This window comes from Neoarius graeffei, chromosome 6, assembly GCF_027579695.1.
Source record: "Neoarius graeffei isolate fNeoGra1 chromosome 6, fNeoGra1.pri, whole genome shotgun sequence".
NCBI lineage: Eukaryota > Metazoa > Chordata > Actinopteri > Siluriformes > Ariidae > Neoarius > Neoarius graeffei.
In genome coordinates, this window is record NC_083574.1 from 86,832,792 (window position 1) to 86,860,702 (window position 27,911).

Sequence of the window (27,911 nt, forward strand, 5' to 3'; positions counted from 1 at the left end):
TGGCATGGAAGAACTTGAGTGTTCTGCACAAAGCCCGACCTCAACCCATAGATGAACTGGAACGCCGACTGCACACCAGACCTCCTCACCCAATATCAGTGCCTGATCTCACTAATGCTCTTGTTTTGTCATGAATGAACACAAATCCCTACAGCCACACCCCAAAATCAAGTGGAAAGCCTTTTCAGAAGAGAAGAGAAGAGTGGAGGTTATTATAACAGCTATATAAGGGGGAATAAATCTGGAATAGGATGTTCAACAAGCATATTTGGATACTTTGGGTTGTATAGTGTATTTATCCTGAACATAATGATAATGTAGATCTGGAGTATATTTACTGGCAGTGAGGCAGATGCACCCACGGCTCTTGCTCTTGGATAAATACTGTATGATGAGTCGTACATTTTTACGGAACCCGAGAGAGGCCCTTCATATAATCCTTTTTTTTTAATTCACCTTGTTATCCCGAGATAACGACATAATTAATTCAGGATCTCGAGAAAACAACACAACTAATTCGAGATCTCGAGAAAACAAAACCGTTATTTCGAGATCTCGAGAAAACAAAACAATTATTCCGTGATCTCAAGAAAACAAAACAATTATTTCATGATCTCGAGTAAACAGCTGAGAAATGGTTCATTCAGGTGCGCCAAGAGACTTGTGATATGCTGACTTTGGGGCTATTTCTCATTCTGTATAGACGCAACTTTGGTCATTAGAATGTCTGGAATAATTGATCACCTAATAAGGCAATATTTTGATCAGGGGTTGACACAGGGAGAGATTGCATCAAGTCTTTTAATAAGGGATAATTTCAAAATTAGTCCGCGGCACCTCCGCAGAAGACTGGCCCCCCTCTCTCTCAAGGCATCGTAAAAAGCCATTTCTGCTCTGTTACATGTCCGACAATTTCTAAGTTTTCGTTGTCTGACCCACAGGGGGCGCAGCTCTGCTAGAAATCTCAGCTGTTTTCTTGAGATCACGGAATAATTGTCTTGTTTTCTCGAGATCTCAAATTATTGGTGTTGTTTTCTCGAGATCCTGAATTAATTATGTCGTTATCTCGGGATAACAAGGTGAATAAAAAAAAGATTATATGAAGGGCCTCTCGCGGCTTCCGTACATTTTCACCTGTTATAAAAGATTTAGAGGATCGGATTATCATTTGGCATTTTGTGTTCCTTTAAATTCAAATGTCTCTTGAATTACTCTTCTTACTTTTGTTATTATTCTAAAATTGTCATTCTTAGGAGTCTATATTCGTTTGTAGACATTCAAAATCTAATTACTGATATTTAGACGAAACCCACTATATAATTTAATATAATAACTTGCCATGGTGTACGTGTCAGTGTTATAGTTGAGTCACTAAACCTCAAGTCCAAGTCCAGTCTTGAACCCCCAATGTTTAAGTCTGAGTCAAAAAATTTCTGAGTCCGAGAACAAGACTCCAACTGCACCATTTGACGGTGGCTGTTTCAGCGCCATTAACATTAGTTTGTTCCTGAACATGACGTATGAACAGGTGAATGTGCTTCTCTTTATCAGGGAGTGTGAAGTATTCTGTCAGAGATGGTTGGGAGACGGCTGTAAGTGCAGAAGGTGTGTTTATTGATACAAGTGAAGACGGTAAACAATCCAGAACGGCAGGCAAAATCGTGAAACAGCGAAACAGGCAATAGGTTGAGTGAGGCACAAACAGGCTATCGTAGACTCGGCAGAATCAAAGACGAGAAACAGGAAATCAGGGAAACCAAACAAGGACATAAGGCTCGGTAATGTATCAGCGACGCAACACAATACTTCGCAAAGTAAGTGTCTTTTCACAGTTTTCCGGAGAGTGCGCTGTCCGGAGCGCGCCCGAGAGGCGCACAGGTATGACACACGAAATTAGTACAAAAATTAATGTTACAAAAAATAAAGAAAAAATCAGAGTCCGAATGCAGTTAATGCATGAGTCCGAGTCACTAGTGCTCAAGTCCAAGTCGAGTCACGATTACTCAAAATTAGGGCCCGAGTCAGACTCGAGTACTACAAGCCTGGTACGTGTGTTATCTGGATAAGTGCAGGAGTGGATCCAAAGAACAATCTGTACCTTAATCATGCTGTAAACCCAAACTGATCTCTGCACTGACATTATTTTCAAATATGATCTCCTACATTACACGCACACAGTCACTAGGCCACGATGCAGCCTTAACGTCAAAGAAGATTCATCCCAGTAGCCCACCTGACACCGCACGCAAGTTGATAAGGAGTGGTGACCCAGGATCGAGCCTCCACTTTTTGTCCATCAGGCAGCTGGACGGAGATGGGCTTGCTGTTGGCTGCTTGCTTGGCCAGATTGGCGTCACTCTCCTTCTTCAGTCTCTTATAGAGCTCCAGGCGCTCAGAGATATATCCAGGCCACGGGTTCAGCTAATCCGGGACAAAACACATGCACTCAAGTATTCAAATACTAACAGTTTAATTCATGGTTAATTTATATCATCCAGCCTGCACTAGAACTCCTTTTCTAGAACTAATAACAGCAAGTTAAGACCGTCATGCATTTACTATTTTTCTCTGACCCAGGGTCAGTACATCTCCTCGTATTACACTAGATACACAGGCTTCCGGCTGACGAAACAGGTTACAGGTCACTATAAATACAGCCAGTCTGGTGTTACTGATGCAACATGGGTGCAAGCGTATTCTGCCAGTGCATCATGTCAGCGATATTGATAATGAACGATGATCAGAAAAGAGAGATAAAGAGGAAAAAACAACATTATTTATTTTGAAATACCTCCCCTCTTCCTCCTCCCTGTGCTTTGGCTTTCTCCTTCTTCTTGCTCTTGTCTGTTGAGTTTTGGATCTCTGGAGGCTTTGTCACTTCAGTGCGCTGCGGTGTGGGGTGTGCATACCAGAATAAAAAAATATAGTGAACTATATGAGCAGCATTAATGTTTGTGTTGATGCTGAGTGAGTATATTCTGTATCAGCTGCTTATAAGAGAAGTATAAAGGCACAGAGAATTTGCATAATGTGTTGTGACGTCAGCCAATATTATTACTACTACTAGTAATAATAATAATAATAATAATAATAAATAATACTAGCCCAACCTTCTGGGGTGCATTTACTTTTGACGTTTCTCCCGTGCTCGTCTCGTGCTCGTGGCCTGTGCGCGCGCCGGCCTGGCCCTGCGTCTCGAGCTCCACTTCGGCCCGGAGCGCGCGCTGTAGGTGCACGAGCCGGTACCGGAGCTTCTCGTTCTCGCTCCGCAGGTCCTCGAGCTCAGAGCTGCTCGCGAGCTCGGCACTAAAGCCGCCGCCGCTGAGTGCATCCCGGAGGCGGCTGATCTCCTCGCTGAGCGCCTCGATTTGCCGCTCCTGTGCGGCCAAACGTGCGGCCATGCGCTCCGCCATGTTTAAAACCCCTGTGTGACAGCTGGAGGCGGTTTCCCCTGTCCGAGGGTCATTTAATATTCATATTATTCTTTAAAAATAATAATATTTATACAACAGCGACCTCTTATGGCCATTCGATGTAATTCAGCGTACTGACACTGACGTCACACTGGGAAAATAATGGATATATATATATATATATATTTTTTTTTAAATAATTAAACAATAAATAAATAAATAATAAATTAGGGGTTAAAATCTTTTAATTTTACATAAAGCTGCTTTGCGACAATGTTTGTTGTTAAAAGCCCCAAACAAGTAAACCTGACACTGTTACCGGAAGTAATTTTTTTCATTTATTTCAGCTAATTTTAATAAATTTAGTGACGTATTTTACAGAAGTATAATTTCGAATTAAATGTGTAACTTGCATTATGTATTGGTTACTAATTCGTTTTTCGTAAAAAAAAAAAAACTTTGGACGCAAGTTGTGTGATGAAGCTGCTTAGCGTGACTAATACCGGAAGTAGTTCTGGAAAAGTACTACAAAACGATTTAAACGTCGCTGTCGATTTAAAAAAATATATATGTTTATTGTTTCGATAAATCCAAAATGTTCTGGGTGTTGAAACAAATCTAAATTTGTGTCATATTTTGGAAAAAAAAAACTTTGGACGGAAGTTGTGTGATGAAGCTGCTTAGCGTGGCTAATACCGGAAGTCAAGTCAAGTTTATTGTCAAATATGCTGTACATGCTCGACATACAGCAAAGATGAAATTTCAGTCCTCTCTGACCCACGGTGCAAACAGGCAATGCAATAAATACAAAATAGAATAATTGAAATAAACAGTATAAACACTTTAGATAAGAACTAGACATAAACACTCATATATACACATAAATTGGAGCAAAAGGACATGAAATAAACAGTCAAGGGCAGTTGAAGTATAGCAGGTAAACATGAAATAAGCAGTATAAACAATAAACTAACAGCTGTTAAGGTGAGGTAGTGCGGAATAGTGCAAATGAGCGAGGTAAAGTGAAATGTGCGGTCCCTGAGTTCAGTGTGTTAATGAACGATGTGTGTGTGTGTGTGTGGGGGGGGGGACTGTGAGGATGACGTCAGATTCTGAAGGGGGGGCAGGGAGTTTTGTAGTTCTGGAAATGTACTACAAAACGATTTAAATGTCTCTGTCGATTAAAAAAAAATTATATATATTTTATTTCGCGAAATCCAAAATGTTCTGGGTGTTGAAAAAAATCTAAGTTTTTGTCATATTTGAAAAAAAAAAAAAACCCCAAAACTTTGGACACAAGTTTTTTTTTTTTAAATTGCAAATGTTCAGGTATACAAACATTTAGGCATACAAATATGTTGCATGAGTGAACAAAAAATGTTCAAGGCAAAACAAAAACACTCCCATTCACACAGTTGTATAATTACCACTAGAGGTCTTCAAATATTTTCAAATTATCAAATGCATTCAAGAGTGGCATTGCTTTTTTGCATTTCATACACTTTAAGGCAGTGAGAATTTTCTACAAGATGTTTTTTGAACGCAGTGGAAATAGGCTTTACTTTGTTCCATTCTGAGCAGTGAATGAAATATTTCGAGAGCAATAGTAAGTTATTGATAACATAGTCCGCTTGTGAATCCTTCAGATTCGTGTTATGTTGTAGCTGGATTTTAGAAGAAAGCCAGTCTAAAAAGTCCTCCCAAAATATTTTTGTGTAAATACATTGAAAGAAAAGATGGTCCGTAGTTTCAATATCTGATTCACAGAAAATAGAGTTATCAATACTGTCAATATTGAGCCTCACTCTTAGCATTTCACTGGATGGATAAATCTCATTCAAAATCTTAAAATGCACTTCCTTCACCTTTGGACTTACAGGAAATTTTAGATATTGGGTTCTCCATTTTTTAAAACTTTGGACGCAAGTTGTATGATGAAGCTTTTTAGCTTGACTAATACCGGAAGTAGTTCTGGAAAAGTACTACAAAACAATTTAATGGCGCTGTCGATTTAAAAAAATATATATGTTTATTGTTTCGATAAATCCAAAATGTTCTGGGTGTTGAAACAAATCTAAATTTGTGTCATATTTGAAAAAAAAAAAAAAACAACCAAAAACTTCGAACGCAAGTTGTGTGATGAAGCTGCTTAGCGTGACTAATACCGGAAGTAGTTCTGGAAATGGACTACAAAACGATTTAAATGTCTCTGTCGATTAAAAAATATATATATTTATTTATTATTTCGCGAAATTCAAAATGTTCTGGGTGTTGAAACAAATCTAAATTTTTGTCATATTTGAAAAAAACCCCAAAACTTTGGATGCAAATTGTGTGATGAATCTTAGCCTGACTAATACCGGAAGTGGTTCTGGAAAAGTACTACAAAACGATTTAAATGTCTCTGTCGATTAAAAAATATATAAATCTAAATTTGTGTCATATTTAAAAAAAAAAAACTTCGAACGGAAGTTGTGTGATGCTGCTTAGCGTGACTAACACCGGAAGTAGTTCTGGAAATGGACTACAAAACGATTTAAATGCCTCTGTCGATTAAAAAATATATACTTATTTATTATTTCGCATTTTGGATTTAGCGAAATTATATTTATTGTTTCGTTAAATCCAAAATGTTCTGGGTGTTGAAACAAATCTAAATTTGTGTCATATTTGAAAAAAGAAAAAACTTTGGACGGAAGTTGTGTGATGAAGCTGCTTAGCGTGACTAATACCGGAAGTAGTTCTGGAAAAGTACGACAAAACGACTTAAATGTCTCTGTCGATTAAAAAAACATTTTATTTATTATTTCGCGAAATCCAGAATGTTCTGGGTGTTGAAACAAATCTAAGTTTTTGTCATATTTGAAAAAAAACCCCAAAACTTTGGACGCAAGTTGTGTGATGAATCTTCCTGGGTGACTAATACCGGAAGTAGTTCTGGAAAAGTACTACAAAACGATTTAAATGTCTCTGTCGAGTTAAAAATATATATATTTATTGTTTCGCTAAATCCAAAATGTTCTGGGTGTTGAAACAAATCTAAATTTGTGTCATATTTGATAGAATTCATACATATCGTATACTATATTTATGAGGAATTCATTTCCGGTACTGGTGTGACGTCAGGGCGTCTCCATGGCGGCCTCTTGTGGACAAAATAATATACGCAGAATTATAAAATAAAATAAAACGGACACAACATGCAGAAAATGTCCCCACTTGGTGAATATAATATTATTACATTATTTAGTTTGCTGAAATCTTATCTTGTAGTTTGATAATTCGGGTTAAATATAACTTTTTTTTTTCAACAATGCAATAATTTTTCTTGCCTCTAGATGGCAGCATGGGGTGTTTTGATCCCTTTGGCTTTGACGTCATTTTAAACTGACAGCAAACATGCAGGGAAAGAATACAGTGACCAGAAGGAGTTATGATTCATAGAGCCTCTGCGCCTACACAAGTTAGCTCAGGTAAGCAGAATGCTCAGATGTATGTTGTGTGTTTATTTGCCAAAACGTGCAAAATAAGCTTTTGGGTTTAAACTAGGCTGCTTGAGATAAAAAGTGGTCTCGTGTAGTTGCAGGTGGAGGTAGATGATGAACTTCAAAGGGAAATAAACCCAAAGCTTTTACTTTACAGGAGACAAACAACAACAACAACAATAACAGCATTTCCTCTTAGCACCTGGTGTCTGGTCCCCTGCTGAGGCATTGCATCTGTGTGTCATCAAATAAGCCTGTAATTAAGCGTGTTATAAAGACGTGTTATGAACTAATCCCCTTTAGGTAGTGTTTGATGTCACGCGCAGGGGTGAGATGGCCTCGAGCTTTGCCCCGCCGAGGCTGGCAGACTTCCTGCTGACGGAGAGACTGGGCAGTGGCACCTACGCCACGGTGTACAAAGCCTACAGGAAGGTGAGAAGGACAGCTGGCATGTCCACAGCATTTCCACTTCAGTGCTGAGCCTTCAGGTTTCACCCCACTCAGGCACTCGGGCACTGATCTCACTCCACACTTTTCAGAATCAGATTCCAGTTTACTGCCAAGCACATTCTCACATACAAGCAATTTGCTTTGGTGCTTGAACAGTTAAGATAGAAGAATTTAGCAAAGACGAAAAGTAGCTGGAGCGGCGGCTACAATTATCGACACCTTAACGATCTTTTGGCCGTCGCAAAAGTAGAAGAGACTTTCAATACGTATATTGTGCATGAATAATTACTCCAATTTCCCCTGGAAACAAATGAGTTGATTCCAGATTACTGAGCCTATCAGATCACATGACACCTTTGTCCACAATTATTGACACCTTTGTCCACAGTTATCGACACCGTTGTCCACAGTTATCGGCACCTTACCTTTGTCCACAGTTATCGGCACCGTTGTCCACAGTTATCGGCACCGTTGTCCACAGTTATCGGCACCTTACCTTTGTCCACAGTTATCGGCACCGTTGTCCACAGTTATCGGCACCGTTGTCCACAGTTATCGGCACCTTTGTCCACAGTTATCGGCACCTTTGCCCACAGTTATCGGCACCGTTGTCCACAATTATCGGCACCTTTGTCCACAGTTATCGGCACCTTTGTCCACAATTATAGGCACCTTTGTCCACAATTATAGGCACCGTTGTCCACAGTTATCGGCACCGTTGTCCACAATTATCAGTACCTTTGTCCACAGCTATCGGCACCTTTGTCCACAGTTATCGGCACCGTTGTCCACAATTATCAGCACCGTTGTCCACAGTTATCAGCACCGTTGTCCACAGTTATCGGCACCGTTGTCCACAATTATCAGCACCGTTGTCCACAGTTATCGGCACCTTTGTCCACAGTTATGGGCACCGTTGTCCACAATTATCAGCGCCTTTGTCCACAGTTATCGGCACCATTGTCCACAGTTATCGGCACCGTTGTCCACAGTTATAAGCACCTTATCTTTGTCCACAGTTATCGGCACCATATCTTTGTCCACAGTTATCAGCATCTTACCTTTGTCCACAGTTATCAGCATCTTACCTTTGTCCACAGTTATCAGCATCTTACCTTTGTCCACGGTTATCGGCACCTTACCGTTGTCCACAGTTATCGGCACCGTTGTCCACAGTTATCGGCACTGTACCTTTGTCCACAGTTATCGGCACCTTACCTTTGTCCACGGTTATTGGCACCTTACCTTTGTCCACGGTTATCGGCACCTTACCTTTGTCCACGGTTATCAGCACCTTACCTTTGTCCACGGTTATCGGCACCTTACCTTTGTCCACAATTATCGGCACCATTGTCTACAATTATCGGCACCTTTGTCCACAGTTATTGGCACCTTTGTCCACAGTTATCGGGACCTTTGTCCACAGTTATCGGCACCATTCCACAATTATCGGCACCATTGTCCACAGTTATCGGCACGTTTGTCCACAGTTATCGACACCATTCCACAGTTATCGACCCTGTTGTCCACAGTTATTGGTGAATTTGATCATTAGAAACATATCCATGATCTTTCCACCATGCTTATCTGCGATGATAACATCCGGGTTTTTCTCAAATTGCTGAAAAAAAATTCCATCTCAGGTAACAAGCTGTGTCATCAGATAACAAGATCAAAGGGCGAAGGGGGTCTTCCGGTTGATTAATTAACCAGTAATAACTGTTGTAACTGAAACTCACCTTTGTAAAATGTTTTTTTTTTTATTGGTAAATCTGAGAAGGTGTCAATAATTATGGACTGTCGATAACTGTAGCTGCGCGCTCTGTATACATAGAATACGAAATAGAAGAATCTGAAATAAGGCGGCACGGTGGTGTAGTGGTTAGCGCTGTCGCCTCACAGCAAGAAGGTCCGGGTTCGAGCCCCGTGGCCGGCGAGGGCCTTTCTGTGTGGAGTTTGCATGTTCTCCCCGTGTCCGCGTGGGTTTCCTCCGGGTGCTCCGGTTTCCCCCACAGTCCAAAGACATGCAGGTTAGGTTAACTGGTGACTCTAAATTGACCGTAGGTGTGAAAGGTGTGAATGTGAGTGTGAATGGTTGTCTGTGTCTATGTGTCAGCCCTGTGATGACCTGGCGACTTGTCCAGGGTGTACCCTGCCTTTCGCCCGTAGTCAGCTGGGATAGGCTCCAGCTTGCCTGCGACCCTGTAAAACAGGATAAAGTGGCTACAGATAATGAGATGAGAATCTGAAATATACAAATTGAAAAAGTGTAATGTGTAAAAAAAAAAAGTCACATGGTGATGATGAAGATGGAGAAGAGACATGATAAGAGTGCGTGAAAGATCGGAAGTGCGAGATTAGAGTTTAGAGTCAGTGGGGGGTTTTGACCTTCTCGATGAGGCAGCTGCAGTGGGGAAAAAGCTGGCCTTATGGTGTGAAGTTTTGGTTCTAATGGACCGCAACCTCCTACCAGAGGGGAGTGGTTTAATCCTTTGATGCAAAACATATGCACACCCCTTCTAATGCACAACATGGGTCAAAAATGACCCGCATTCATTTTCCAGGTTATTTCATGCTGACTGAGTTTTTCTTTGCTCTATCTTTTGAAATCAATTTATTTTATGATTGAATATTCCAAGTATTCTTTAAATATCTTGTTTTTAATTACCACAAATCATTAATTTAATTTTTTCTTTCCTACTTTATGAACAAAAATACTTTTTATATTACTACACATGGGTCATCCAAGTGTGATTTAAAATTAAATGTCTTAATACTATAATAATAATTTGTTTGAAGTAATTACTTTAGCAGTGAATGGGGCCAGTTATTTATTTATTAACTATGTAGTTAGCTAAGCCAACTACAGTAAAATTAGCTAACTAAAGTAGAATATGTCAACAGCTCGGTAGCTAATAGTAATTACTTGTAACTTTCTGACAAGTAATCTACTCACTCTCAAGGGAACCTAAACATCATCAATTTTTTTCTAAGGTAATGTGAGAACAATTGAAAAACATTACTTCCATGTATGAGATGGGCAAAGGGCGCCGTGCTGAGCTGTGAAATGTCTGACACAAGCACAATTCACAGTTCCCACCAAACGCTGGAGTAAATGCATGCGGGTCGTTTCTGACCCATGTGTGTAAACTTGATGTAGAATTACAAAAGCTGTGCTTGTTCATAACTTAAGAAAGGAAAAATAAAAATGATCATTTGTGCGAAACAAAAACAAGATATTTACTGCATATTTGAAAAGTAAATGACAAAATGAATTTATTTCAAAAGTATATCATAGAAACACTCAGCCATACATGAAATAACCTGGAAAATGAATGCAGGCCGTTTTTGACCCATGTTGTGCATTAGAAGGGTAGTGATGATACAAAAAGGGTTTTTATTCAAAAAGTAAGAAAGGAAAAAATAAAATAAGGATGTATGATGATCAAAAACAAGTTAATTGAGGAATACCTTGAATACTGAATGATGGAATTAATTTATTGCAAAGATATAGAAGATAAAAACTCAGCCGGGTCACTTTTGACCCATGTTTTGCATCAAAGTTTATGTCCAGGGTGAGAGGGGTCGGCCACAATCCTTTCTGCTCTCCTGGCTGCATCAACACCATCACCAAGTTGCAGTTGCCAGGCAACAGAGGTCGTGGTAGACTGAGGAAATCTTGGATGGAGTGTGTCAAGAAGGACATCAAAGTGTGCAGCCTCACCAGTGTGGATCCGCTGGACAGAGCTGCCTGGAAACGTGGTGTGAAGACTAGCCGACTGCTGCCTACCCCTCTGTCAGGGACCCCCGCAGCAGTATAATCAAATACTGGATACTACTCAGGGTCCTGGACTCGTACAGGTCCTGAAGAGACGGAAGGTTGGAGCCAATTATCCTCTCAACAGAGCAGATGATGCGCTGCAGTCTGCCCTTGTCCCTGGCAGTGGTGATGGAGGAGGTGATGATGGTGGTGTAAACGTGCATCATCATCGTCTTTGGCAGATCGAACTTCTTTAACTGCCGCAGGAAGTCCATCCTCTGCTGTGTTTTCTTGGTGAGAGAGCAGGTATATGTCTCCCACTTAAGCTCCTGAGTGATTGTTGTGCCCAGGAAGTGGAAATACCATAACCACAGAGGTTACTGGGGAGTCAAACAGAGTGATGGGGGAGGGAGGGTGTGGCAGAGCTCCTCCTGAAGTCTACAATCCTCTCCACTGTCTTGAGAGCATTGAGCTCTAAATTGTTCTGCTTGCACCAGGACATCAGGAGCTTGACAGACTGATGACCTGGAGGTGCAGCTGTTGGTGTTCAGGGAGATGAATAGAGGAGAGAGAGAGGACGCAGCCTTGGGGAGGGGAGGATCTGGTGCTGATGGTTCGGGAGTCAGAGACGTGTTTCCCCAGCTTCACGTGCTGCTTCCTGTCAGACAGGAAGTCAGTGATCCACCTGCAGGTGGAGTCAGGCACATTCAGCTGGGAGAGCTTGTCCTGCAGAAGAGTCGGGATGATGGCGGAACTGAAATCCACAAACAGGATCCTAGCGTAGGTTCCTGGAGAGTCCAGGGGGTCTAGGAGTCCATGGGGTCTAGGAGTGGGTCAGTGATGACTTTGAGGTGGTAAAGCACAAGGATTTCATGACCACAGAAGTCAGGGCGATGGGTCTGTAGTCATTTAATCCTTGGCTTTTTGGGGACAATGGTGGAGGCCTTGAAGCAGGCTGGCACATGGGATGTCTCCAGCGAGGTGTTGAAGATGTCTGTGAACACCAGAGACAGCTGATCAGCACAGTGCTTCAGGGTAGACTGAGTTGGGACCTGCTGCTTTGCAGGGGTTCAGCTTCTTAAGGCCAATTTATGCTGACAACCCAGTCCTCGCAGATGGCGTCGCAGATGGCGTCTGCGAAGCCCCCCCCCTTCGCAGACACTTTGTGCGCACCTCCCAAAAATTGTGACCACCGCAGACAGCCTCGCAGACAGTGTCGCAGACAAGAGGGCTCTGATTGGTCCACTCTACATCCGCTGTACACGCACTTCCGCTTCCCTACTTTCCCGGTTTGTTTTGTTTTCATGACCGCCATTTTTAAAAACGCGAGCGAAGATGGAGCAGCACGAAGAGCGGTTGATCGAGGAAGTGAGGAAGTACGTACATCTATACGACTCCAGTTCTAGTTATTATAAGTAACCGGAGGATAAACACTCCACTAACCACACCCACCAACTACTCCTAGCGATTTCGCGACTTCGCGCCCCCTTGCGTTGTGGCGGTGAATAACATCGCGCACGCCTATTACTCCCCGCTCAACGATAAATTACAACCGTCTGCGAAAAGCTATCTGCGAAAGCCTTGTCACAAGAGCATGCAGAGGCCTTTAAAGAGCTTGTTAACGTTTCTCTCCAAAATGGAGAGAGTTTAGGCTGTGGGGGATGGATGGACCTCTGAGGTGTGAAGTTGTAGGCTACGTTTACACTAGACCGTATCTGTCTCGTTTTCTTCGCGGATGCACTGTCCGTTTACATTAAACCGCCTGGAAACGCTGGGAAACGGGAATCCGCCAGCGTCCACGTATTCAATCCAGATCGTGTCCGCTCCGGTGCTGTGTAAACATTCAAAATACGCGGATATGCTGTGCTGAGCTCTAGCTGGCGTCTCATTGGACAACGTCACTGTGACATCCACCTTCCTGATTCGCTGGCGTTGGTCATGTGACGCGACTGCTGAAAAACGGCGCGGACTTCCGCCTTGTATCACCTTTCATTAAAGAGTATAAAAGTATGAAAATACTGCAAATACTGATGCAAATACTGCCCATTGTGTAGTTATGATTGTCTTTAGGCTTGCCATCCTTCCACTTGCAAGTAGTAAGTGATATGCGCTGGGATCTCACACACAGCGGCTCAGTCCCGAATCGTGGCTTGTGCACTTCACTCGCGCGCTGTGTGAGCTGCGCAGGGCTGGAGTGCGCACCCTCCAGAGGGCACTCGCTGTTCAGGGCGGAGTGATTTGGAGCGCAGGATGCCTGCGGAGCCGAGCGTATCCGCGTATTGGCGTTGCTGTGTGCACGACTAACGGTTTTAGTGTAAATGCGAATCGTTTTAAGAACGTTAATCTGATGATCCGCTGATTCGACGTAATGTAAACATAGCCGTAGAGAGGTCCTGGCAGCAATAGAGGTGGAGAAGGTGGTGGGGGTGGTGTGTAGAGTCATGGGGGATGTTATCAGGACAGTCCCATTGTCTTTCAAAGTGACAGTAGAACTCATTCAGTTGCTTGGCCAGGCGCAAGCCGTTAACAGAGTGGGGGGCTGAAGATTTGTAGTTAGTGATCTGTCTGAGCCCTTTCCAGACAGACCTAGAATCGTTGACTGAGAACTAGTGTTGGAGTTTCTCATACCCCTTTTCCACCAAATCAGTTCCAGGGCTGGTTCGGGGCCAGTGCTGGTGCTGGTTCACAACTCGTTCAACTTGCGAGCCAGCTGAGAACCAGTTTGCTTTTCCATAGCTCGCGGTGCTAAGCGAAGCCACATCATTACATCGCTGTATACGTCAGTTACATAATTGTATACGTCATTACGTCGCTGTATACGTCAGTTACGTCGCTACGTTTGCATGAACCTTGGCGCGAACATCGAAGCAAAAACAACACGGAAGAAGCAGCAGCAGCAACAACAATAATAATAATAATGGCTGACTTCGCGTTTGTACAGCTGCTGCTTCTTGTCGCTTAAAAATGGCGATATTTCGAGGTCTTGTTATTGTTGTTGGTCTTAACGACTCCGCCCCCCTGCTGACGTAAGTGGTTCTTTCCTCTGGCCCAGCAGAGAGTTGGTGCTAGTCTGGAACCGGTTTTTCTGGCCCCAGAGCCAGTTCTTTGTCAGTGGAAACAGAAAACCCGGTTCCAAACTAAGCACTGGCCCCGAACCAGCCCTGGAACTGCTTTGGTGGAAAAGGGGCATCAGAGTACATACGTTTAGCTTCTCTCACTGCCTTGCAAAACCTGTTCCTAGACTCTTTAAACCTGTCCCGGTCTCCACTTCTGAACGCTTCTTCCTTTTGCCGCCTGAGTTGTCTGAGCTTATCTGTGAATCAGGGTTTGTCATTATTGTCAAGTCAAGTTTATTTTTATAGCGCTTTTAACAGTAGACATTGTCGCAAAGCAGCTTTACAGAGTTTTAATAACTTTAACATTAATTTTAATCCCTAATTTATCCCCAATGAGCAAGCCTGTGGTGACGGTGGCAAGGAAAAGCTCCTTCAGACGACATGAGGAAGAAACCTCGAGAGGAACCAGACTCAAAAGGGAACCCATCCTCATTTGGGTGATAACAGACAACGTGATCATAACATTTTTAACAGTTTTAACATGAAGTCAGTTTCGTTGATGTTGTAACTCTTCATTGATGGAAACTTGAGTGCAAAACTGTTCATGACAACTGCAGTCCTAAAGTTAGCAAGTCAGCTGTAGTCCTCAATCATAAAAGCATTACTGTAAGTGTCCAGAGCGTCTTCCAAGTGTGACTTTCAACTGTCCATATGATATGGGGCCGTCCTCCACAGGAACGACTCTCTCATTATTGTAACTCACCCTGGTTTGTGAACGCACCAACACACCGAGGCAGCCATCTGTGGCGCCATCTTGATGTATATTTGAGCCTGGGCTGAGTGCACATGGTTCCACTCAGACCTCAATCAGACAGAACTGCTTTCAGCTCACAGGAAGTATGACCAGTCAATCTAAGGTTTATCTATGATACAGCAACAGAGCAATAATACTCCCACAGGGCATCATGGACTGCGCCAGTCCAAGAAAAGACCTCTGATTTCTCTTCTCAGTCCTGTGCAAGTGTCTTATGCCGCTTTTCCACTACAAACGCGGCTGAGCCGTGCCGTGCCGAGTCGAGCTGAGTCGAGCTGAGCGGGGCTGTTGGAGTTGCATTTCGACTACAACCGCGCTGAACCGTGCTGGCTGGAAGTGGGTGGACACATTGGGTGGAGTTAGCGAAAGTGGGTGGACGTCATGTGATGTCGTTAAGCAGCGCAAACAGTGACATCAGTGACAGTGGCGGAACAAGTCAGAGCCGGGCCGGGGGCGGGGCAAATGACCGGGCCCTTTATTAAAGCTTATCATAACATCGTTTTAGGCTACAAAATGTCCGCAACTGCGGTGTTTACCAATTTCAACACTACCGGGTGCAACTATGTTATTTAGTACATCAAGTCCTTCAAACGAACATGTAACTCAGAAGCAAAAAACATTAGGATACTGTACATGGCTCATAATAAAACATCAATAGCCTATACTGCGCACATTATTTGAAGGGCATACGAATGAGCGCTCAGAGGTTGCAACGGTGACAGGAAGAGTCAGAAATAAAAGGAGGGCGGTGCAAACCTCACTGAATGCACTGTGTTTACCAATTTCAACACTACGGGGTGCAACTATGTTATTTTGTACATTAAGTCCTTCAAACGAACATGTAACTCAGAAACAAAAAAACATTAGGCGACATACTGTACATGGCTCATAATAAAACATCAATAGCCTACTGCGCGCATTATTTGAAGGGCATACGACGAGCCTTGCGCTCCGCGAACTCGTCCACGATGCTCTGTATGTCACTGATTCAGTGAGCTTTTAAGCGGTAGTCTCACGACCCGAATAGTAAACAATAAACATGGAGGACATGGAGTCGTTAGTGTTGCTGGTCTTGGTGCTGTGGCTTGTTGTCACTGACAACGCCAACAGATACTGGCAAGAGCGTATAGATGAGGCGAGGCGCATAAGGCTTCAGAAATTCTCGTAATTCGTAATTCTTCTCCTTCCGGGTTTGCGGTGTTTACAGATCCCAGCGCGCTCGCGGGGCGTGTGTGGGCATGTGAGGACACTCCTCCTCACCAATCAGTGCACAGGGGAGTGTCTGCTCACGCCCCCAACCTCAGTCAGCACGGTTTGGCTCGCTTCAGCCCCACTCCAAAACGGTGCGAGTTTTAGGGGCTAAGCAGGGCTGAAACGAGCTGAGTCGTGCCGGTTTTTGGTAGTCGAAACGCGAGCCGTGTCGGGCTGAAGTGAGCTGAAAAAGGGTAGTGGAAAAGGGCCATTAGATACATGTAAAGAGATGCTGGAGACCAACTATGGCTTCAGAAATAATGAAATTTATTTAAATGGTCAACATTTAAAAAAAATACTATGAACAGTAAGCAGTAAGCCATAATCAATGAAATGAAGTCGATATTTGGTGTGAGATGACTCTTTGCTTAAAGGAGATCTGAAGTCATTTTTAAACTTGCTTTATTTCTGAATTAACGTGTTATTCGATTACGTTTTCGGTTTTAGTAACCTTATATCGTGACTCGTTTTGGCAACTAATCGCAATTAAATATTATACTTATTGGCCTGTTCGGTTTTTAGCCGTGTTGAATTTAGTTCGTTTGGTCCATGGCAGGCGTCGCTTATCCGCGCGATCTTCACGAGACTTGTGCGAGATTTCGAAACGTGAAGTGTCAGCCAGGTGTCATTGCCGCCATTTTGAAAACTGTTTTCCAAACGAAGTATTGCACAAAAACGAGTTTAAATGACGATTACTGCCTACTTTTTTCAAACTTTCCTGATTGCTGTCAAAACAAACAAAACTTCCGGCTTGATTACATCAGCATTCGAAAGATGGCGCGCCCGTCTTTTGACAACCCCGTGTCCAAAATCTCTCCCTACTCACTATATAGGGCACTATATAGTGAGGACGCTATTTTGTAGTGCTGTCCGAAACCTTAGTGAGAATTATTTACACACTATATAGTGCACTCAAAGTATCCCACAATGCATCATGAAAAGTGGTGTACAACCGATGGTCACTAACCAAAGCATCATGCATTGCGGTCACGCTGAAAGAAAGCAAATTAAAAGTCTCAAATTTGATTTAATAAACAGCAGCGGCAAAGAAGAAAGTATTCAGCCTTGATTTAAAAGAACTGAAAGATGCAGGGACTTTGTGTTTATTAATGTCAGAAATCAGCTCAGTATAATATGGATTTATTACAAAAATACGTGCATGTGTTTATTATTTTGAAAACCCACCAGCCGACTGATCCGGCACGTTTTAATTGTGCGACAGTCATGATGTAAATACCAGCGCGACGGAGTAGTGTCCGAAAGCGTTCTTTCATTTTACCAATGAGCTCAATATATAGTCCTCTATATAATAATTCCCTAGATAGTGAGTAGGGAGTAGTGAACGAGTGAGCAATTTCGGACCCAGGGAACGTTGGCAGGTGTCGGTCGCTTTGATTTCCGCTGTACATTTTACTTCCGTCCTACGATGTCTCTCACAGGTCTCAACGAATCTCGTTTACGGTCATTGCTTTGACATATGGACTGATATATCACAGAGCATGTTTCAAACACTCGTAACTTGCTATAGCAGCGACAAAATAGCGATCAAAAATGCATTCCGATATTTAATAAAATGAGAGAGAATTTTGGGAATAAAAAATTTGCCTTCAGTTCTCCTTTAAAGAAAAAAAAATAGTCTGAAATCCAGTGAGTGCAGTTTTATGCGGAAATAAGCTGTAGGTTTTACTGGGCATCTTACAGAACCAGCCACGGTTCTTCTGGACACTTTGACTGTCACACTCACTTCTTCATTTTAGATTAGATTAGATTAGATTAGATTAGATTAGATTAGATTAGATTAGATTAGATTGGATAAAACTTTATTGATTCCTTTGGGAGGGTTCCCTCAGGGAAATTAAGAAATTTTACGGCAAAAGAAAAAAAGAAATTTTTTTGCCAAAATTTTGCCAGTAGCCATTCATTATGCTTTCTTTTTTAATTTGAAAAGTGCTCTCTTATGTAATATGCTGCTCAGATACAACCTTTTTTTCTGTAACATTTAATTTTGTGCTGGAAAATGAACGAATGTTTGGACTTTAAAATGTTTTTGTAATGTTTTGACTCGATAATGTAAGAGTCATAAAACAAAGTTTGTATGGAAAAAAAAACAGGGTACTTAAAGCTCATAGGCAACGGTTTTAATTTTATGCACATTTGAAACTTTATATGTTAAAAAAACCCTGTAATTTTCTTCTGGTCCCAATAAGTATTGTTAATAAGTAATAATTAAAATAAGTTAGCAAGGATCGCGGCGAATTTCTGTTCGGCTATTTTCGTGACCACTCGGCGCGTGATGTCATTTAAGCCAAACAAACCGCTTGAGTTGAGTCCACTTCCGTTTACTTGCATTGCCATTCGGCTTGAGTGCAGACATGCGTTTAGGAATTTCCAAAGAAAAACCATGCCTTATTGTTGTGCAATGAACTGTAACAACGGGACCGGTTCAGGAAGAAGTTTTTACCTTTTTCCGAGAGAGGAGAAGAGGCAGAGAGAGTGGATTGTCTTTTTCCGAAAAAGGAGAAGAGGCGGAGCGAGTGGGTTGGCTTTTTCCGAAAAAGGAGAAGAGGCGGAGTGAGAGGGTTGTCTTTTTCTGAAAAAGGAGAAGAGGCGGAGCGAGTGGGTTGGCTTTTTCCGAAAAAGGAGAAGAGGCGGAGCGAGTGGGTTGGCTTTTTCCAAAAGAGGAGACAAGGCAGAGAGAGTGGATTGTGTGCGTGAAGCCAGAGGGGTTTTTTTTCCGGAAGAGGAAACTCGGCAGAGGAAGTGGATTGTGCGCGTGAAACAAAATCAAGCAGTCAAAGAAGAAACGGACCAGCAACGCTCAAGCAAAAAGGAGAAGATTGGAGGTAAACATTTTTACTTTTGCTTGCAACTGACAAGTCAAGAATCCTGAGGGATCCTGTACAATCATTGTGGAAATGAGACAAAGGGATATTTCCTCGCTTAGAGTCAGCTATAAATAGTACAATGCCGCAGATGGCAGGCTAATGTGGCTCACCAGCGCACTGTCCAGTAATCGTTCCCTATATCCACTAGGGAGGGCGGTTTAACTATTCTTCAAAAGGGCTCTTATTTATTATTACGACAAAAGTAGGAATTTATCGTAACTACCAGGATAAATCATTTGGGTGCGAGTCTTGTTGAGGTCCGGCGTCACCACGATCAGAGTCGGCCGAGTCGCTGTCCGATTCCGAGGCCGCGCGGTCAAACCAGTGAGCCACGTTCACCGATTGCTTCGCAATGGCCATAGGTTCATACATATACGGTTTCACCTCTCGATATTCAATTTGGAGAGTTCCTACTTCAAAATCGCTCTCGCTTTCAGACATTTTACACGACCTCTCACGACCAAAGTCCGTACACGTGTGCTCGGTTCGCAAGTAAACACAGAACTGCTCCCGGTCTGTTTGGCTTAAATGAAGTCATGACGACGCCCCCTGGTTGTGAAAGTGCGCATAAGTGAGATGTAAACAAACCTTCGGAAATTGGGCAAAACAGTATATTTTAACCGTTTTATTCAATTTTAGGGTGCAAATTAGTCACCAGGAAGATTGAATTAGCTTTTTGGGTCGTTTTTTTCAAGGATAAAATTGACAGTATTTACCAACACTTTCATTCTGAAATTCATTCTTCTGTCCCGCTAGTAGCTCTTTCTCATAAAGCTGACTGCTGTCTCTCTGCTTTCTCTCCTGTTGATTCTTCTAAAGTATCGGAAATTATGACTAAGTCCTCCTCCTCTTCATGTCTGTTGGACCCTGCACCCACTGCACTTCTTAAATCCTGTGTATCTGCTATCTCCCCTTATATTGCTCATATGATTAATCAGTGTTTTGCTTTAGGCACTGTTCCCATCTCCCTCAGAATTGCTTCTGTTACACCAATACTAAAGAGGTCTAGGTTCTTTTTCACTGTCCAATTACAGACCCATTTCAAATCTCCCTTTCCTAGCTAAAGTAATGGAGAGAGTTGTAGCCTCTCAGCTTCATACTTTCCTTGCTCGTAATGATCTCTATGAACCCTTTCAGTCAGGCTTTCGCAATCTGCACAGCACTGAATCTGCTCTCTTAAGAGTTCTTAATGACCTCCTGCTCTCAACTGATGCTGGTCATCTCAATGTCCTTGTTCTCTTGGACCTCACAGCTGCCTTTGACACTGTACATCATGAGATACTCATTTCCAGACTATTTTCTTTTGGTATTACTGGCTTAGCTTTAGCCTGGTTTCAGTCGTATCTAGCAAACAGGCAACAGTTTATTTCTATTGGTGTTCATAAATCATCCACTGCTACTGTTGCTCAAGGTGTGCCTCAGGGTTTTGTCCTTGGTCCCCTTCTTTTTATATTATGTTTCTCCTATAGGCCAGATTATTCGCAACCATGGCCTTAACTTTCATTGTTATGCTGATGACATTCAAATCTACATCACTATCACCCCTTCCATAGCCTCTGTTCAGCTGCTAAGGACTTGCATCACTGACCTTAAGCAACTGTTGCATAAGAACTGCCTTAAACTTAATGCTAGCAAAACGGAGGTTCTATTAGTAGGTACCAAAAGACAGGTTCTGAACTTCTCCAGTTTTACTATTGATGTTGATGGTGTGTCTGTTAGTCCTTCCCAAGTTATAAAAAACCTTGGAGTTCTCTTTGACTCCACCCTTACGTTTGAACCCCATCTTAAACTAATTACTAAGGATGCTTTCTTTCACCTCCGCAATATTGCACGTCTCTGCCCTTTTCTCTTGGAAACTGATGCCAAAACATTGGTCAATGCGTTTATTTTTTCTCGTCTTGACTACTGCAATTCTCTCTTTTATGGTCTCCCTGCCACATTGCTCAATCGCCTGCAGTACATCCAAAACTCCTAACACTCACCAAGCGCACTGCTCACATCACTCCTGTTTTACAGCAACTGCCAATTATTTCTCGGATCAAATACAAAATCTTGCTTTTAACCTATAAAGCTCTTCATGGTTTCGCCCCTTCCTATCTCTGTGAGCTAATTCATTTGTACTGTCCCTCCCGCTCCCTCAGATCTTCTGTCTGTGGACAGGCGCGGTTTTAAGGGGTGGCAAAAGGTGGCAGTTGCCACTGTAAAAATATGTCTTGCCACCCCAGTTGCCCCCCTATTTTAAAAAGAATTATTTATCAAAACACATTTTTGAAATTCAATTATCTATCTACAGAGATACTAAGCCCTCATCTCATCTCATCTCATCTCATCTCATCTACCGTTATTTACGTTATTTCACACCCCACCCCACCCCCGGAATTTTGAAATGGTTTCACCCAGAGAGAGACGTTCTTCTGTTATGATTTTTTTTATTATTTATTTTTATTTTTTTATTTCGAACATGTATAAAAAATGTATGTAACTATTTGTACATACAAAAGAAAGAAAACGAGAAATAAAAAATAAATAAATAAAATAACATAAAGAGCTAAGACATTACAAAACACCGCACATTGTTCGAAAAAGGAGTGGGAAGAAGTACAATACTTTTTTAATTTCCCACCCCTTTTTAACTACCCCGAAATCCAAACTACATTAATACACCTATAAAAATATATACCATATATACACTTCATGAATATCTATATAAATATATAATTACAAAAATAAATATATACTACATACCATATATATACACTTCATAAATATCTATATAAATATATAATTACAAAAAATATATATATATACTATATACCCTTCATAAATATCTATGTAAATATCTCATCATCTCTAGCCGATTTATCCTTCTACAGGGTCGCAGGCAAGCTGGAGCCCATCCCAGCTGACCACGGGTGAAAGGCGGGGTACACCCTGGACAAGTCGCCAGGTCATCACAGGGCTGACACATAGACACAGACAACCATTCACATTCACACCTACGGTCAATTTAGAGTCACCAGTTAACCTAACCTGCATGTCTTTGGACTGTGGGGGAAACCGGAGCACCCGGAGGAAACCCACGCGGACACGGGGAGAACATGCAAACTCCACACAGAAAGGCCCTCGCCGGCCCCGGGGCTCGAACCCAGGACCTTCTTGCTGTGAGGCGACAGCGCTAACCACTACACCACCGTGCCGCCCTCTATGTAAATATATAATTACAAAAATAAATATCTACTACATACCTATTCCTGTAAATATGAATATATAAACTATCCCCATAAATAAATATATACCATATATACCATATACTAAGTTAGTTCTAATGTAACAATCATCCCTATTCTATTTATCCTTCATCATCCTCCGTTAACATACTTCCTCTTCTATATACTTGTTTAAAAATATTTTTTGTACCTTTTTTTAAACAGATTTATATTTGCACTTTGTTTTATTTCTGTCTCCAGTCTGTTCCATAAAGTCACCCCACAGCTCGATACGCACATGCTTTTCATATTTGTTCGAACCTTTGTTTTTTTAAAATTTAGGTCTCCCCTTAGATTATATCCCCCCTCTCTCTCACTAAACATTCCTTGTATATTTTTCGGCAATAGATTATTTCTCGCTTTGTACATTATTTGTGCTGTTCTGAATTTGACCAGATCCATAAATTTCAACATGTGTGATTTTATGAATAGTGGGTTTGTGTGATCTCTGTATCCTGTTTTGTTTATTGTCGTATTGGTCTTCTATGATTCTTCTGAATGCTCGACTTCTGATGAGGCAACGTGCTGGAGTCAAATTGTTTTCACCTGATAGAACACGGTCTTGTCCTTTCTATGTTAAATGCATTTTGGTACTCAATTATTCTTTTAGCCCAGCTATCTTTATTATCAATATTTTTATTACAATCAGAGACGTTAGTTTTTCTAAAACGTTAGTTTTTTGTTGGATGCAGTAGGCTATACAGTCATTGGTTGGATGTATGGAGTGCTGTCTCGCTAGGTTCCGGTAGTAGCTATACCTGTAAGTTACCGTATGTTTTACTTTCTGTGTATGCTAGGCAACGAAACGAAAGCTAATAGTTTTGTAAAGTGATAGGCTTTAGAAAGTAAATAACTTGTGTGTTGTGTGTTAGCATTACTAGCAGGTCAGCCTAGCTCGCGTTTTCGCCTGTGTGCTATTCAGTTTAGTGATATACACTACCGTTCAAAAGTTTGGGGTCACTTTGAAATGTCCTTATTTTTGAAAGAAAAGCACTGTTCTTTTCAATGAAGATCACTTTAAACTAATCAGAAATCCACTCTATACATTGCTAATGTGGTAAATGACTATTCTAGCTGCAAATGTCTGGTTTTTGGTGCAATATCTCCATAGGTGTATAGAGGCCCATTTCCAGCAACTCTCACTCCAGTGTTCTAATGGTACAATGTGTTTGCTCATTGCCTCAGAAGGCTAATGGATGATTAGAAAACCCTTGTACAATCATGTTAGCACAGCTGAAAACAGTTGAGCTCTTTAGAGAAGCTATAAAACTGACCTTCCTTTGAGCAGATTGAGTTTCTGGAGCATCACATTTGTGGGGTCGATTAAATGCTCAAAATGGCCAGAAAAATGTCTTGACTATATTTTCTATTCATTTTACAACTTATGGCGGGAAATAAAAGTGTGACTTTTCATGGAAAACACAAAATTGTCTGGGTGACCCCAAACTTTTGAACGGTAGTGTACTTAATTTGTTTCTTTTAGTTTTACGGAAATCGAGGATCTGTATAAGTTTGAAGTCTTCAGTAAAGATCCACAATCTAAACCGTTCACTATCTGTCTATTTTTTGATACATTGCTAGGGCAGAATAGTTCCATTCATTGCTTGGGAATATACTACCGTTCAAAAGTTTGGGGTCACCCAGACAATTTTGTGTTTTCCATGAAAAGTCACACTTTTATTTACCGCCATAAGTTGTAAAATGAATAGAAAATATAGTCAAGACATTTTTCTGGCCATTTTGAGCATTTAATCGACCCCACAAATGTGATGCTCCAGAAACTCAATCTGCTCAAAGGAAGGTCAGTTTTATAGCTTCTCTAAAGAGCTCAACTGTTTTCAGCTGTGCTAACATGATTGTACAAGGGTTTTCTAATCATCCATTAGCCTTCTGAGGCAATGAGCAAACACATTGTACCATTAGAACACTGGAGTGAGAGTTGCTGGAAATGGGCCTCTATACACCTATGGAGATATTGCACCAAAAACCAGACATTTGCAGCTAGAATAGTCATTTACCACATTAGCAATGTATAGAGTGGATTTCTGATTAGTTTAAAGTGATCTTCATTGAAGATCTGCTGCATCGACAACCTATGCCCCCCCCCTGGAACCTATGCCCCTCCTTTGCCACCCTAAGGAAAACTCTCTGGAGCCGCCACTGTCTGTGGACTTCTGACTGTTCCACGTTTTAAACTGGCATCTATGGGTGGCAGATCATTCAGTGTTGCTGCTCCTAAACTTTGTAACTCGTTACCACAATCGCTTCGTGACTGTTCCACTCTCTCTTCCTTCAAAGCTAACTTGAAAACTTTTCTCTTTTCTTCACACTACTCTTCCTAGTGTGGCGCTTTTTTTTTTTTTTGGTAACTCCTGTGTAAAGCGTTCTTGGGTTTGTGAAAGGCTCTATATAAATTGAACTTATTATTACTATTATTTGTTCTTCTAGACAATAAAGTTGATATTCTACGTTTCACCTCTGACCGTTGCCTATGACCTTTAAGGCTTTTGCACAGTACTGTGTATATATAGTATTATACGGTATAAACTGGCTGTAATTTAGCGCCTCTTGAAGGTTCGAGAAGCAGCCTTGGGCCTAAAAGGTCATCAGTTCGATTCCCTGGAGCGGCAGGAAAACTGTGAGGGGATTTGATTGAATGAATGAATAGCACTTTCCCCTCCCTCTGTATCATGGCCAAAGTGCCCTTGAGCAAGGAACCTAACCTCCAACTGCTCCCTGGGCGCTGTAGCAGTGGAGCTGCCCACTGCTCTGGGTATGTGTGTGTGCTCATTGCTCACTTGTGTGTGTTTGTCCATCTCGGATCTGTTCCAGATAGTGAAATTGTTTAGCTGAAGGAAGCTCATCAGGCCAGAGCCGAGTTACAGGGCTAGAGGTATTACATATGAGATCAGAAAGAAAAAAAAAATGGCCTTTCAAAAATAAAAGATTAAAACAAAGCATATTTGCTTGAATCAGGTGAAAAAACTCTGCCAATGGAACTAGTCAAATTTTACTTGGTAAAGATTTCTTAAAGTAAGATGAAAAATCTAACCTGTTTTTAGATGAAATAATTCCAAAATAAGATCGGGGAACTTATTATGCGAGATCTGATTAACTCAAAATAATCAAAATAGTTCTTATAACAAGATCGTACTTCTTACATTTAGCCATTTAAGTCATTTTTATTTATTTCATTTTAAGGGTATTTCACTTAAATTCATGACAAAGTCTTAGCAGTAAAAACTGAATTTAAGATAAATATACTAATATTAGGATTGTTAAATTCTACAACTAAGCATTGCTAGCTTAAAAGATTCTCCTTTTGTAATTATTAAAATACTCTAGATATGAGACCAGAGACTATCTTGAATCAAGTTGACGACACATGTAGCATTGCAACAAGTTTTTTTTTTCCCATTTCAATATTCAAACATTAAAACATCTCTTAAGATTCCACTTCCCCAGGACCTCAGGCACCAAAAAAAAAAAAAGTCTACGCATTTTGACTTACAGTGCTTACACAATGCCAAAGCAACATTGCAGTGTACGAGGGGTTTACAAGATCAGGCACAAAAAAAAAACAACCAACCAACCAACCAACCAACCAAAAAAAAAACAAAACCATTGAACTTAACTCACAGCATTCCAAAAAGACCTCACTAAAACGCCCTCCACTCACTCATAGCCTTTTTGAAGGCACTTGTCTGGTCTAGAGTATGTACAGCTTCTAGAAGGAGCTCACTCTGAATGACTGAGAAAACAGTCGCAGTAAACTTAGGATATGTAAGGTGGAGTCGAATTGTAATGAAAGATTCAAAGATTTCAGTAAAGTTCATTTATTCCCAAAACAAGCATACTTTTTTTTTTCTTGAAACAAGATGAACCGCATTTGATAAATGTCCAAAACGTACAACCCCGATTCCAAAAAAGTTGGGACAAAGTACAATTTGTAAATAAAAACGGAATGCAATAATTTACAAATCTCAAAAACTGATATTGTATTCACAATAGAACATTGACAACATATCAAATGTCGAAAGTGAGACATTTTGAAATTTCATGCCAAATATTGGCTCATTTGAAATTTCATGACAGCAACACATCTCAAAAAAGTTGGGACAGGGGCAATAAGAGGCTGGAAAAGTTAAAGGTACAAAAAAGGAACAGCTGGAGGAGCAAATTGCAACTCATTAGGTCAATTGGCAATAGGTCATTAACATGACTGGGTATAAAAAGAGCATCTTGGAGTGGCAGCGGCTCTCAGAAGTAAAGATGGGAAGAGGATCACCAATCCCCCTAATTCTGCGCTGACAAATAGTGGAGCAATATCAGAAAGGAGTTCGACAGTGTAAAATTGCAAAGAGTTTGAACATATCATCATCTACAGTGCATAATATCATCAAAAGATTCAGAGAATCTGGAAGAATCTCTGTGCGTAAGGGTCAAGGCCGGAAAACCATACTGGGTGCCCGTGATCTTCGGGCCCTTAGACGGCACTGCATCACATACAGGCATGCTTCTGTATTGGAAATCACAAAATGGGCTCAGGAATATTTCCAGAGAACATTATCTGTGAACACAATTCACCGTGCCATCCGCCGTTGCCAGCTAAAACTATAGTTCAAAGAAGAAGCCGTATCTAAACATGATCCAGAAGCACAGACGTCTTCTCTGGGCCAAGGCTCATTTAAAATGGACTGTGGCAAAGTGGAAAACTGTTCTGTGGTCAGACGAATCAAAATGTGAAGTTCTTTATGGAAATCAGGGACGCCGTGTCATTCGGACTAAAGAGGAGAAGGATGACCCAAGTTGTTATCAGCGCTCAGTTCAGAAGCCTGCATCTCTGATGGTATGGGGTTGCATTAGTGAGTGTGGCATGGGCAGCTTACACATCTGGAAAGACACCATCAATGCTGAAAGGTATATCCAGGTTCTAGAGCAACATATGCTCCCATCCAGACGACGTCTCTTTCAGGGAAGACCTTGCATTTTCCAACATGCCAATGCCAAACCACATACTGCATCAATTACAGCAGGGGTGTCAAACCTGATCCATAAAGGGCCTTGTGGCTGCAGGTTTTCATTCCAGCCATGCAGCAGCACACCTGACTTGGCTCATTCAATCAACTGAACTGTCTTCACACAGTCAAATACTTGCAGCCACACCCACCCTTGATTAAAGGGTGGGTGTGTCAGTTGATTGAATAAGCCAAATCAGGGTGCTGCTGCATGGCTGGAATGAAAACCTGCAGCCACACGGCCCTTTATGGATCAGGTTTGACACCCCTGAATTACAGCATCATGGCTGCGTAGAAGAAGGGTCCAGGTACTGAACTGGCCAGCCTGCAGTCCAGATCTTTCACCCATAGAAAACATTTGGTGCATCATAAAACGGAAGATACGACAAAAAAGACCTAAGACAGTTGAGCAACTAGAAGCCTACATTAGACAAGAATGGGTTAACATTCCTATCCCTAAACTTGAGCAACTTGTCTCCTCAGTCCCCAGATGTTTACAGACTGTTGTAAAGA

General features: G+C 41.6%; 2 protein-coding genes across 3 annotated transcripts in view; one reads left to right on the top strand and one right to left on the bottom strand.

Annotated features, from left to right (window-relative positions):
- Window positions 1-3,471, bottom strand: part of tars3 (threonyl-tRNA synthetase 3) — a 68,340-nt gene extending 64,869 nt beyond the window's left edge. For both annotated transcript variants that reach the window (XM_060924159.1, XM_060924158.1), the window contains exons 1-3: window positions 3,111-3,471; window positions 2,792-2,887; window positions 2,234-2,421 (exon numbers count right to left, since the gene is read on the bottom strand). In XM_060924159.1, the coding sequence (XP_060780142.1) occupies window positions 2,234-2,421; window positions 2,792-2,887; window positions 3,111-3,413 (587 nt within the window). In that variant the 5' untranslated portion in view covers window positions 3,414-3,471. The remainder of the gene's footprint in view (window positions 1-2,233; window positions 2,422-2,791; window positions 2,888-3,110) is intronic.
- A 3,325-nt stretch (window positions 3,472-6,796) lies between these two features.
- The window catches only part of ulk3 (unc-51 like kinase 3), an 89,726-nt gene continuing 68,611 nt past the window's right edge, over window positions 6,797-27,911 (top strand). The window contains exons 1-2 of the mRNA XM_060924160.1: window positions 6,797-6,886; window positions 7,202-7,330. Of these exons, the coding sequence (XP_060780143.1) occupies window positions 7,232-7,330 (99 nt within the window). The 5' untranslated portion in view covers window positions 6,797-6,886; window positions 7,202-7,231. The remainder of the gene's footprint in view (window positions 6,887-7,201; window positions 7,331-27,911) is intronic.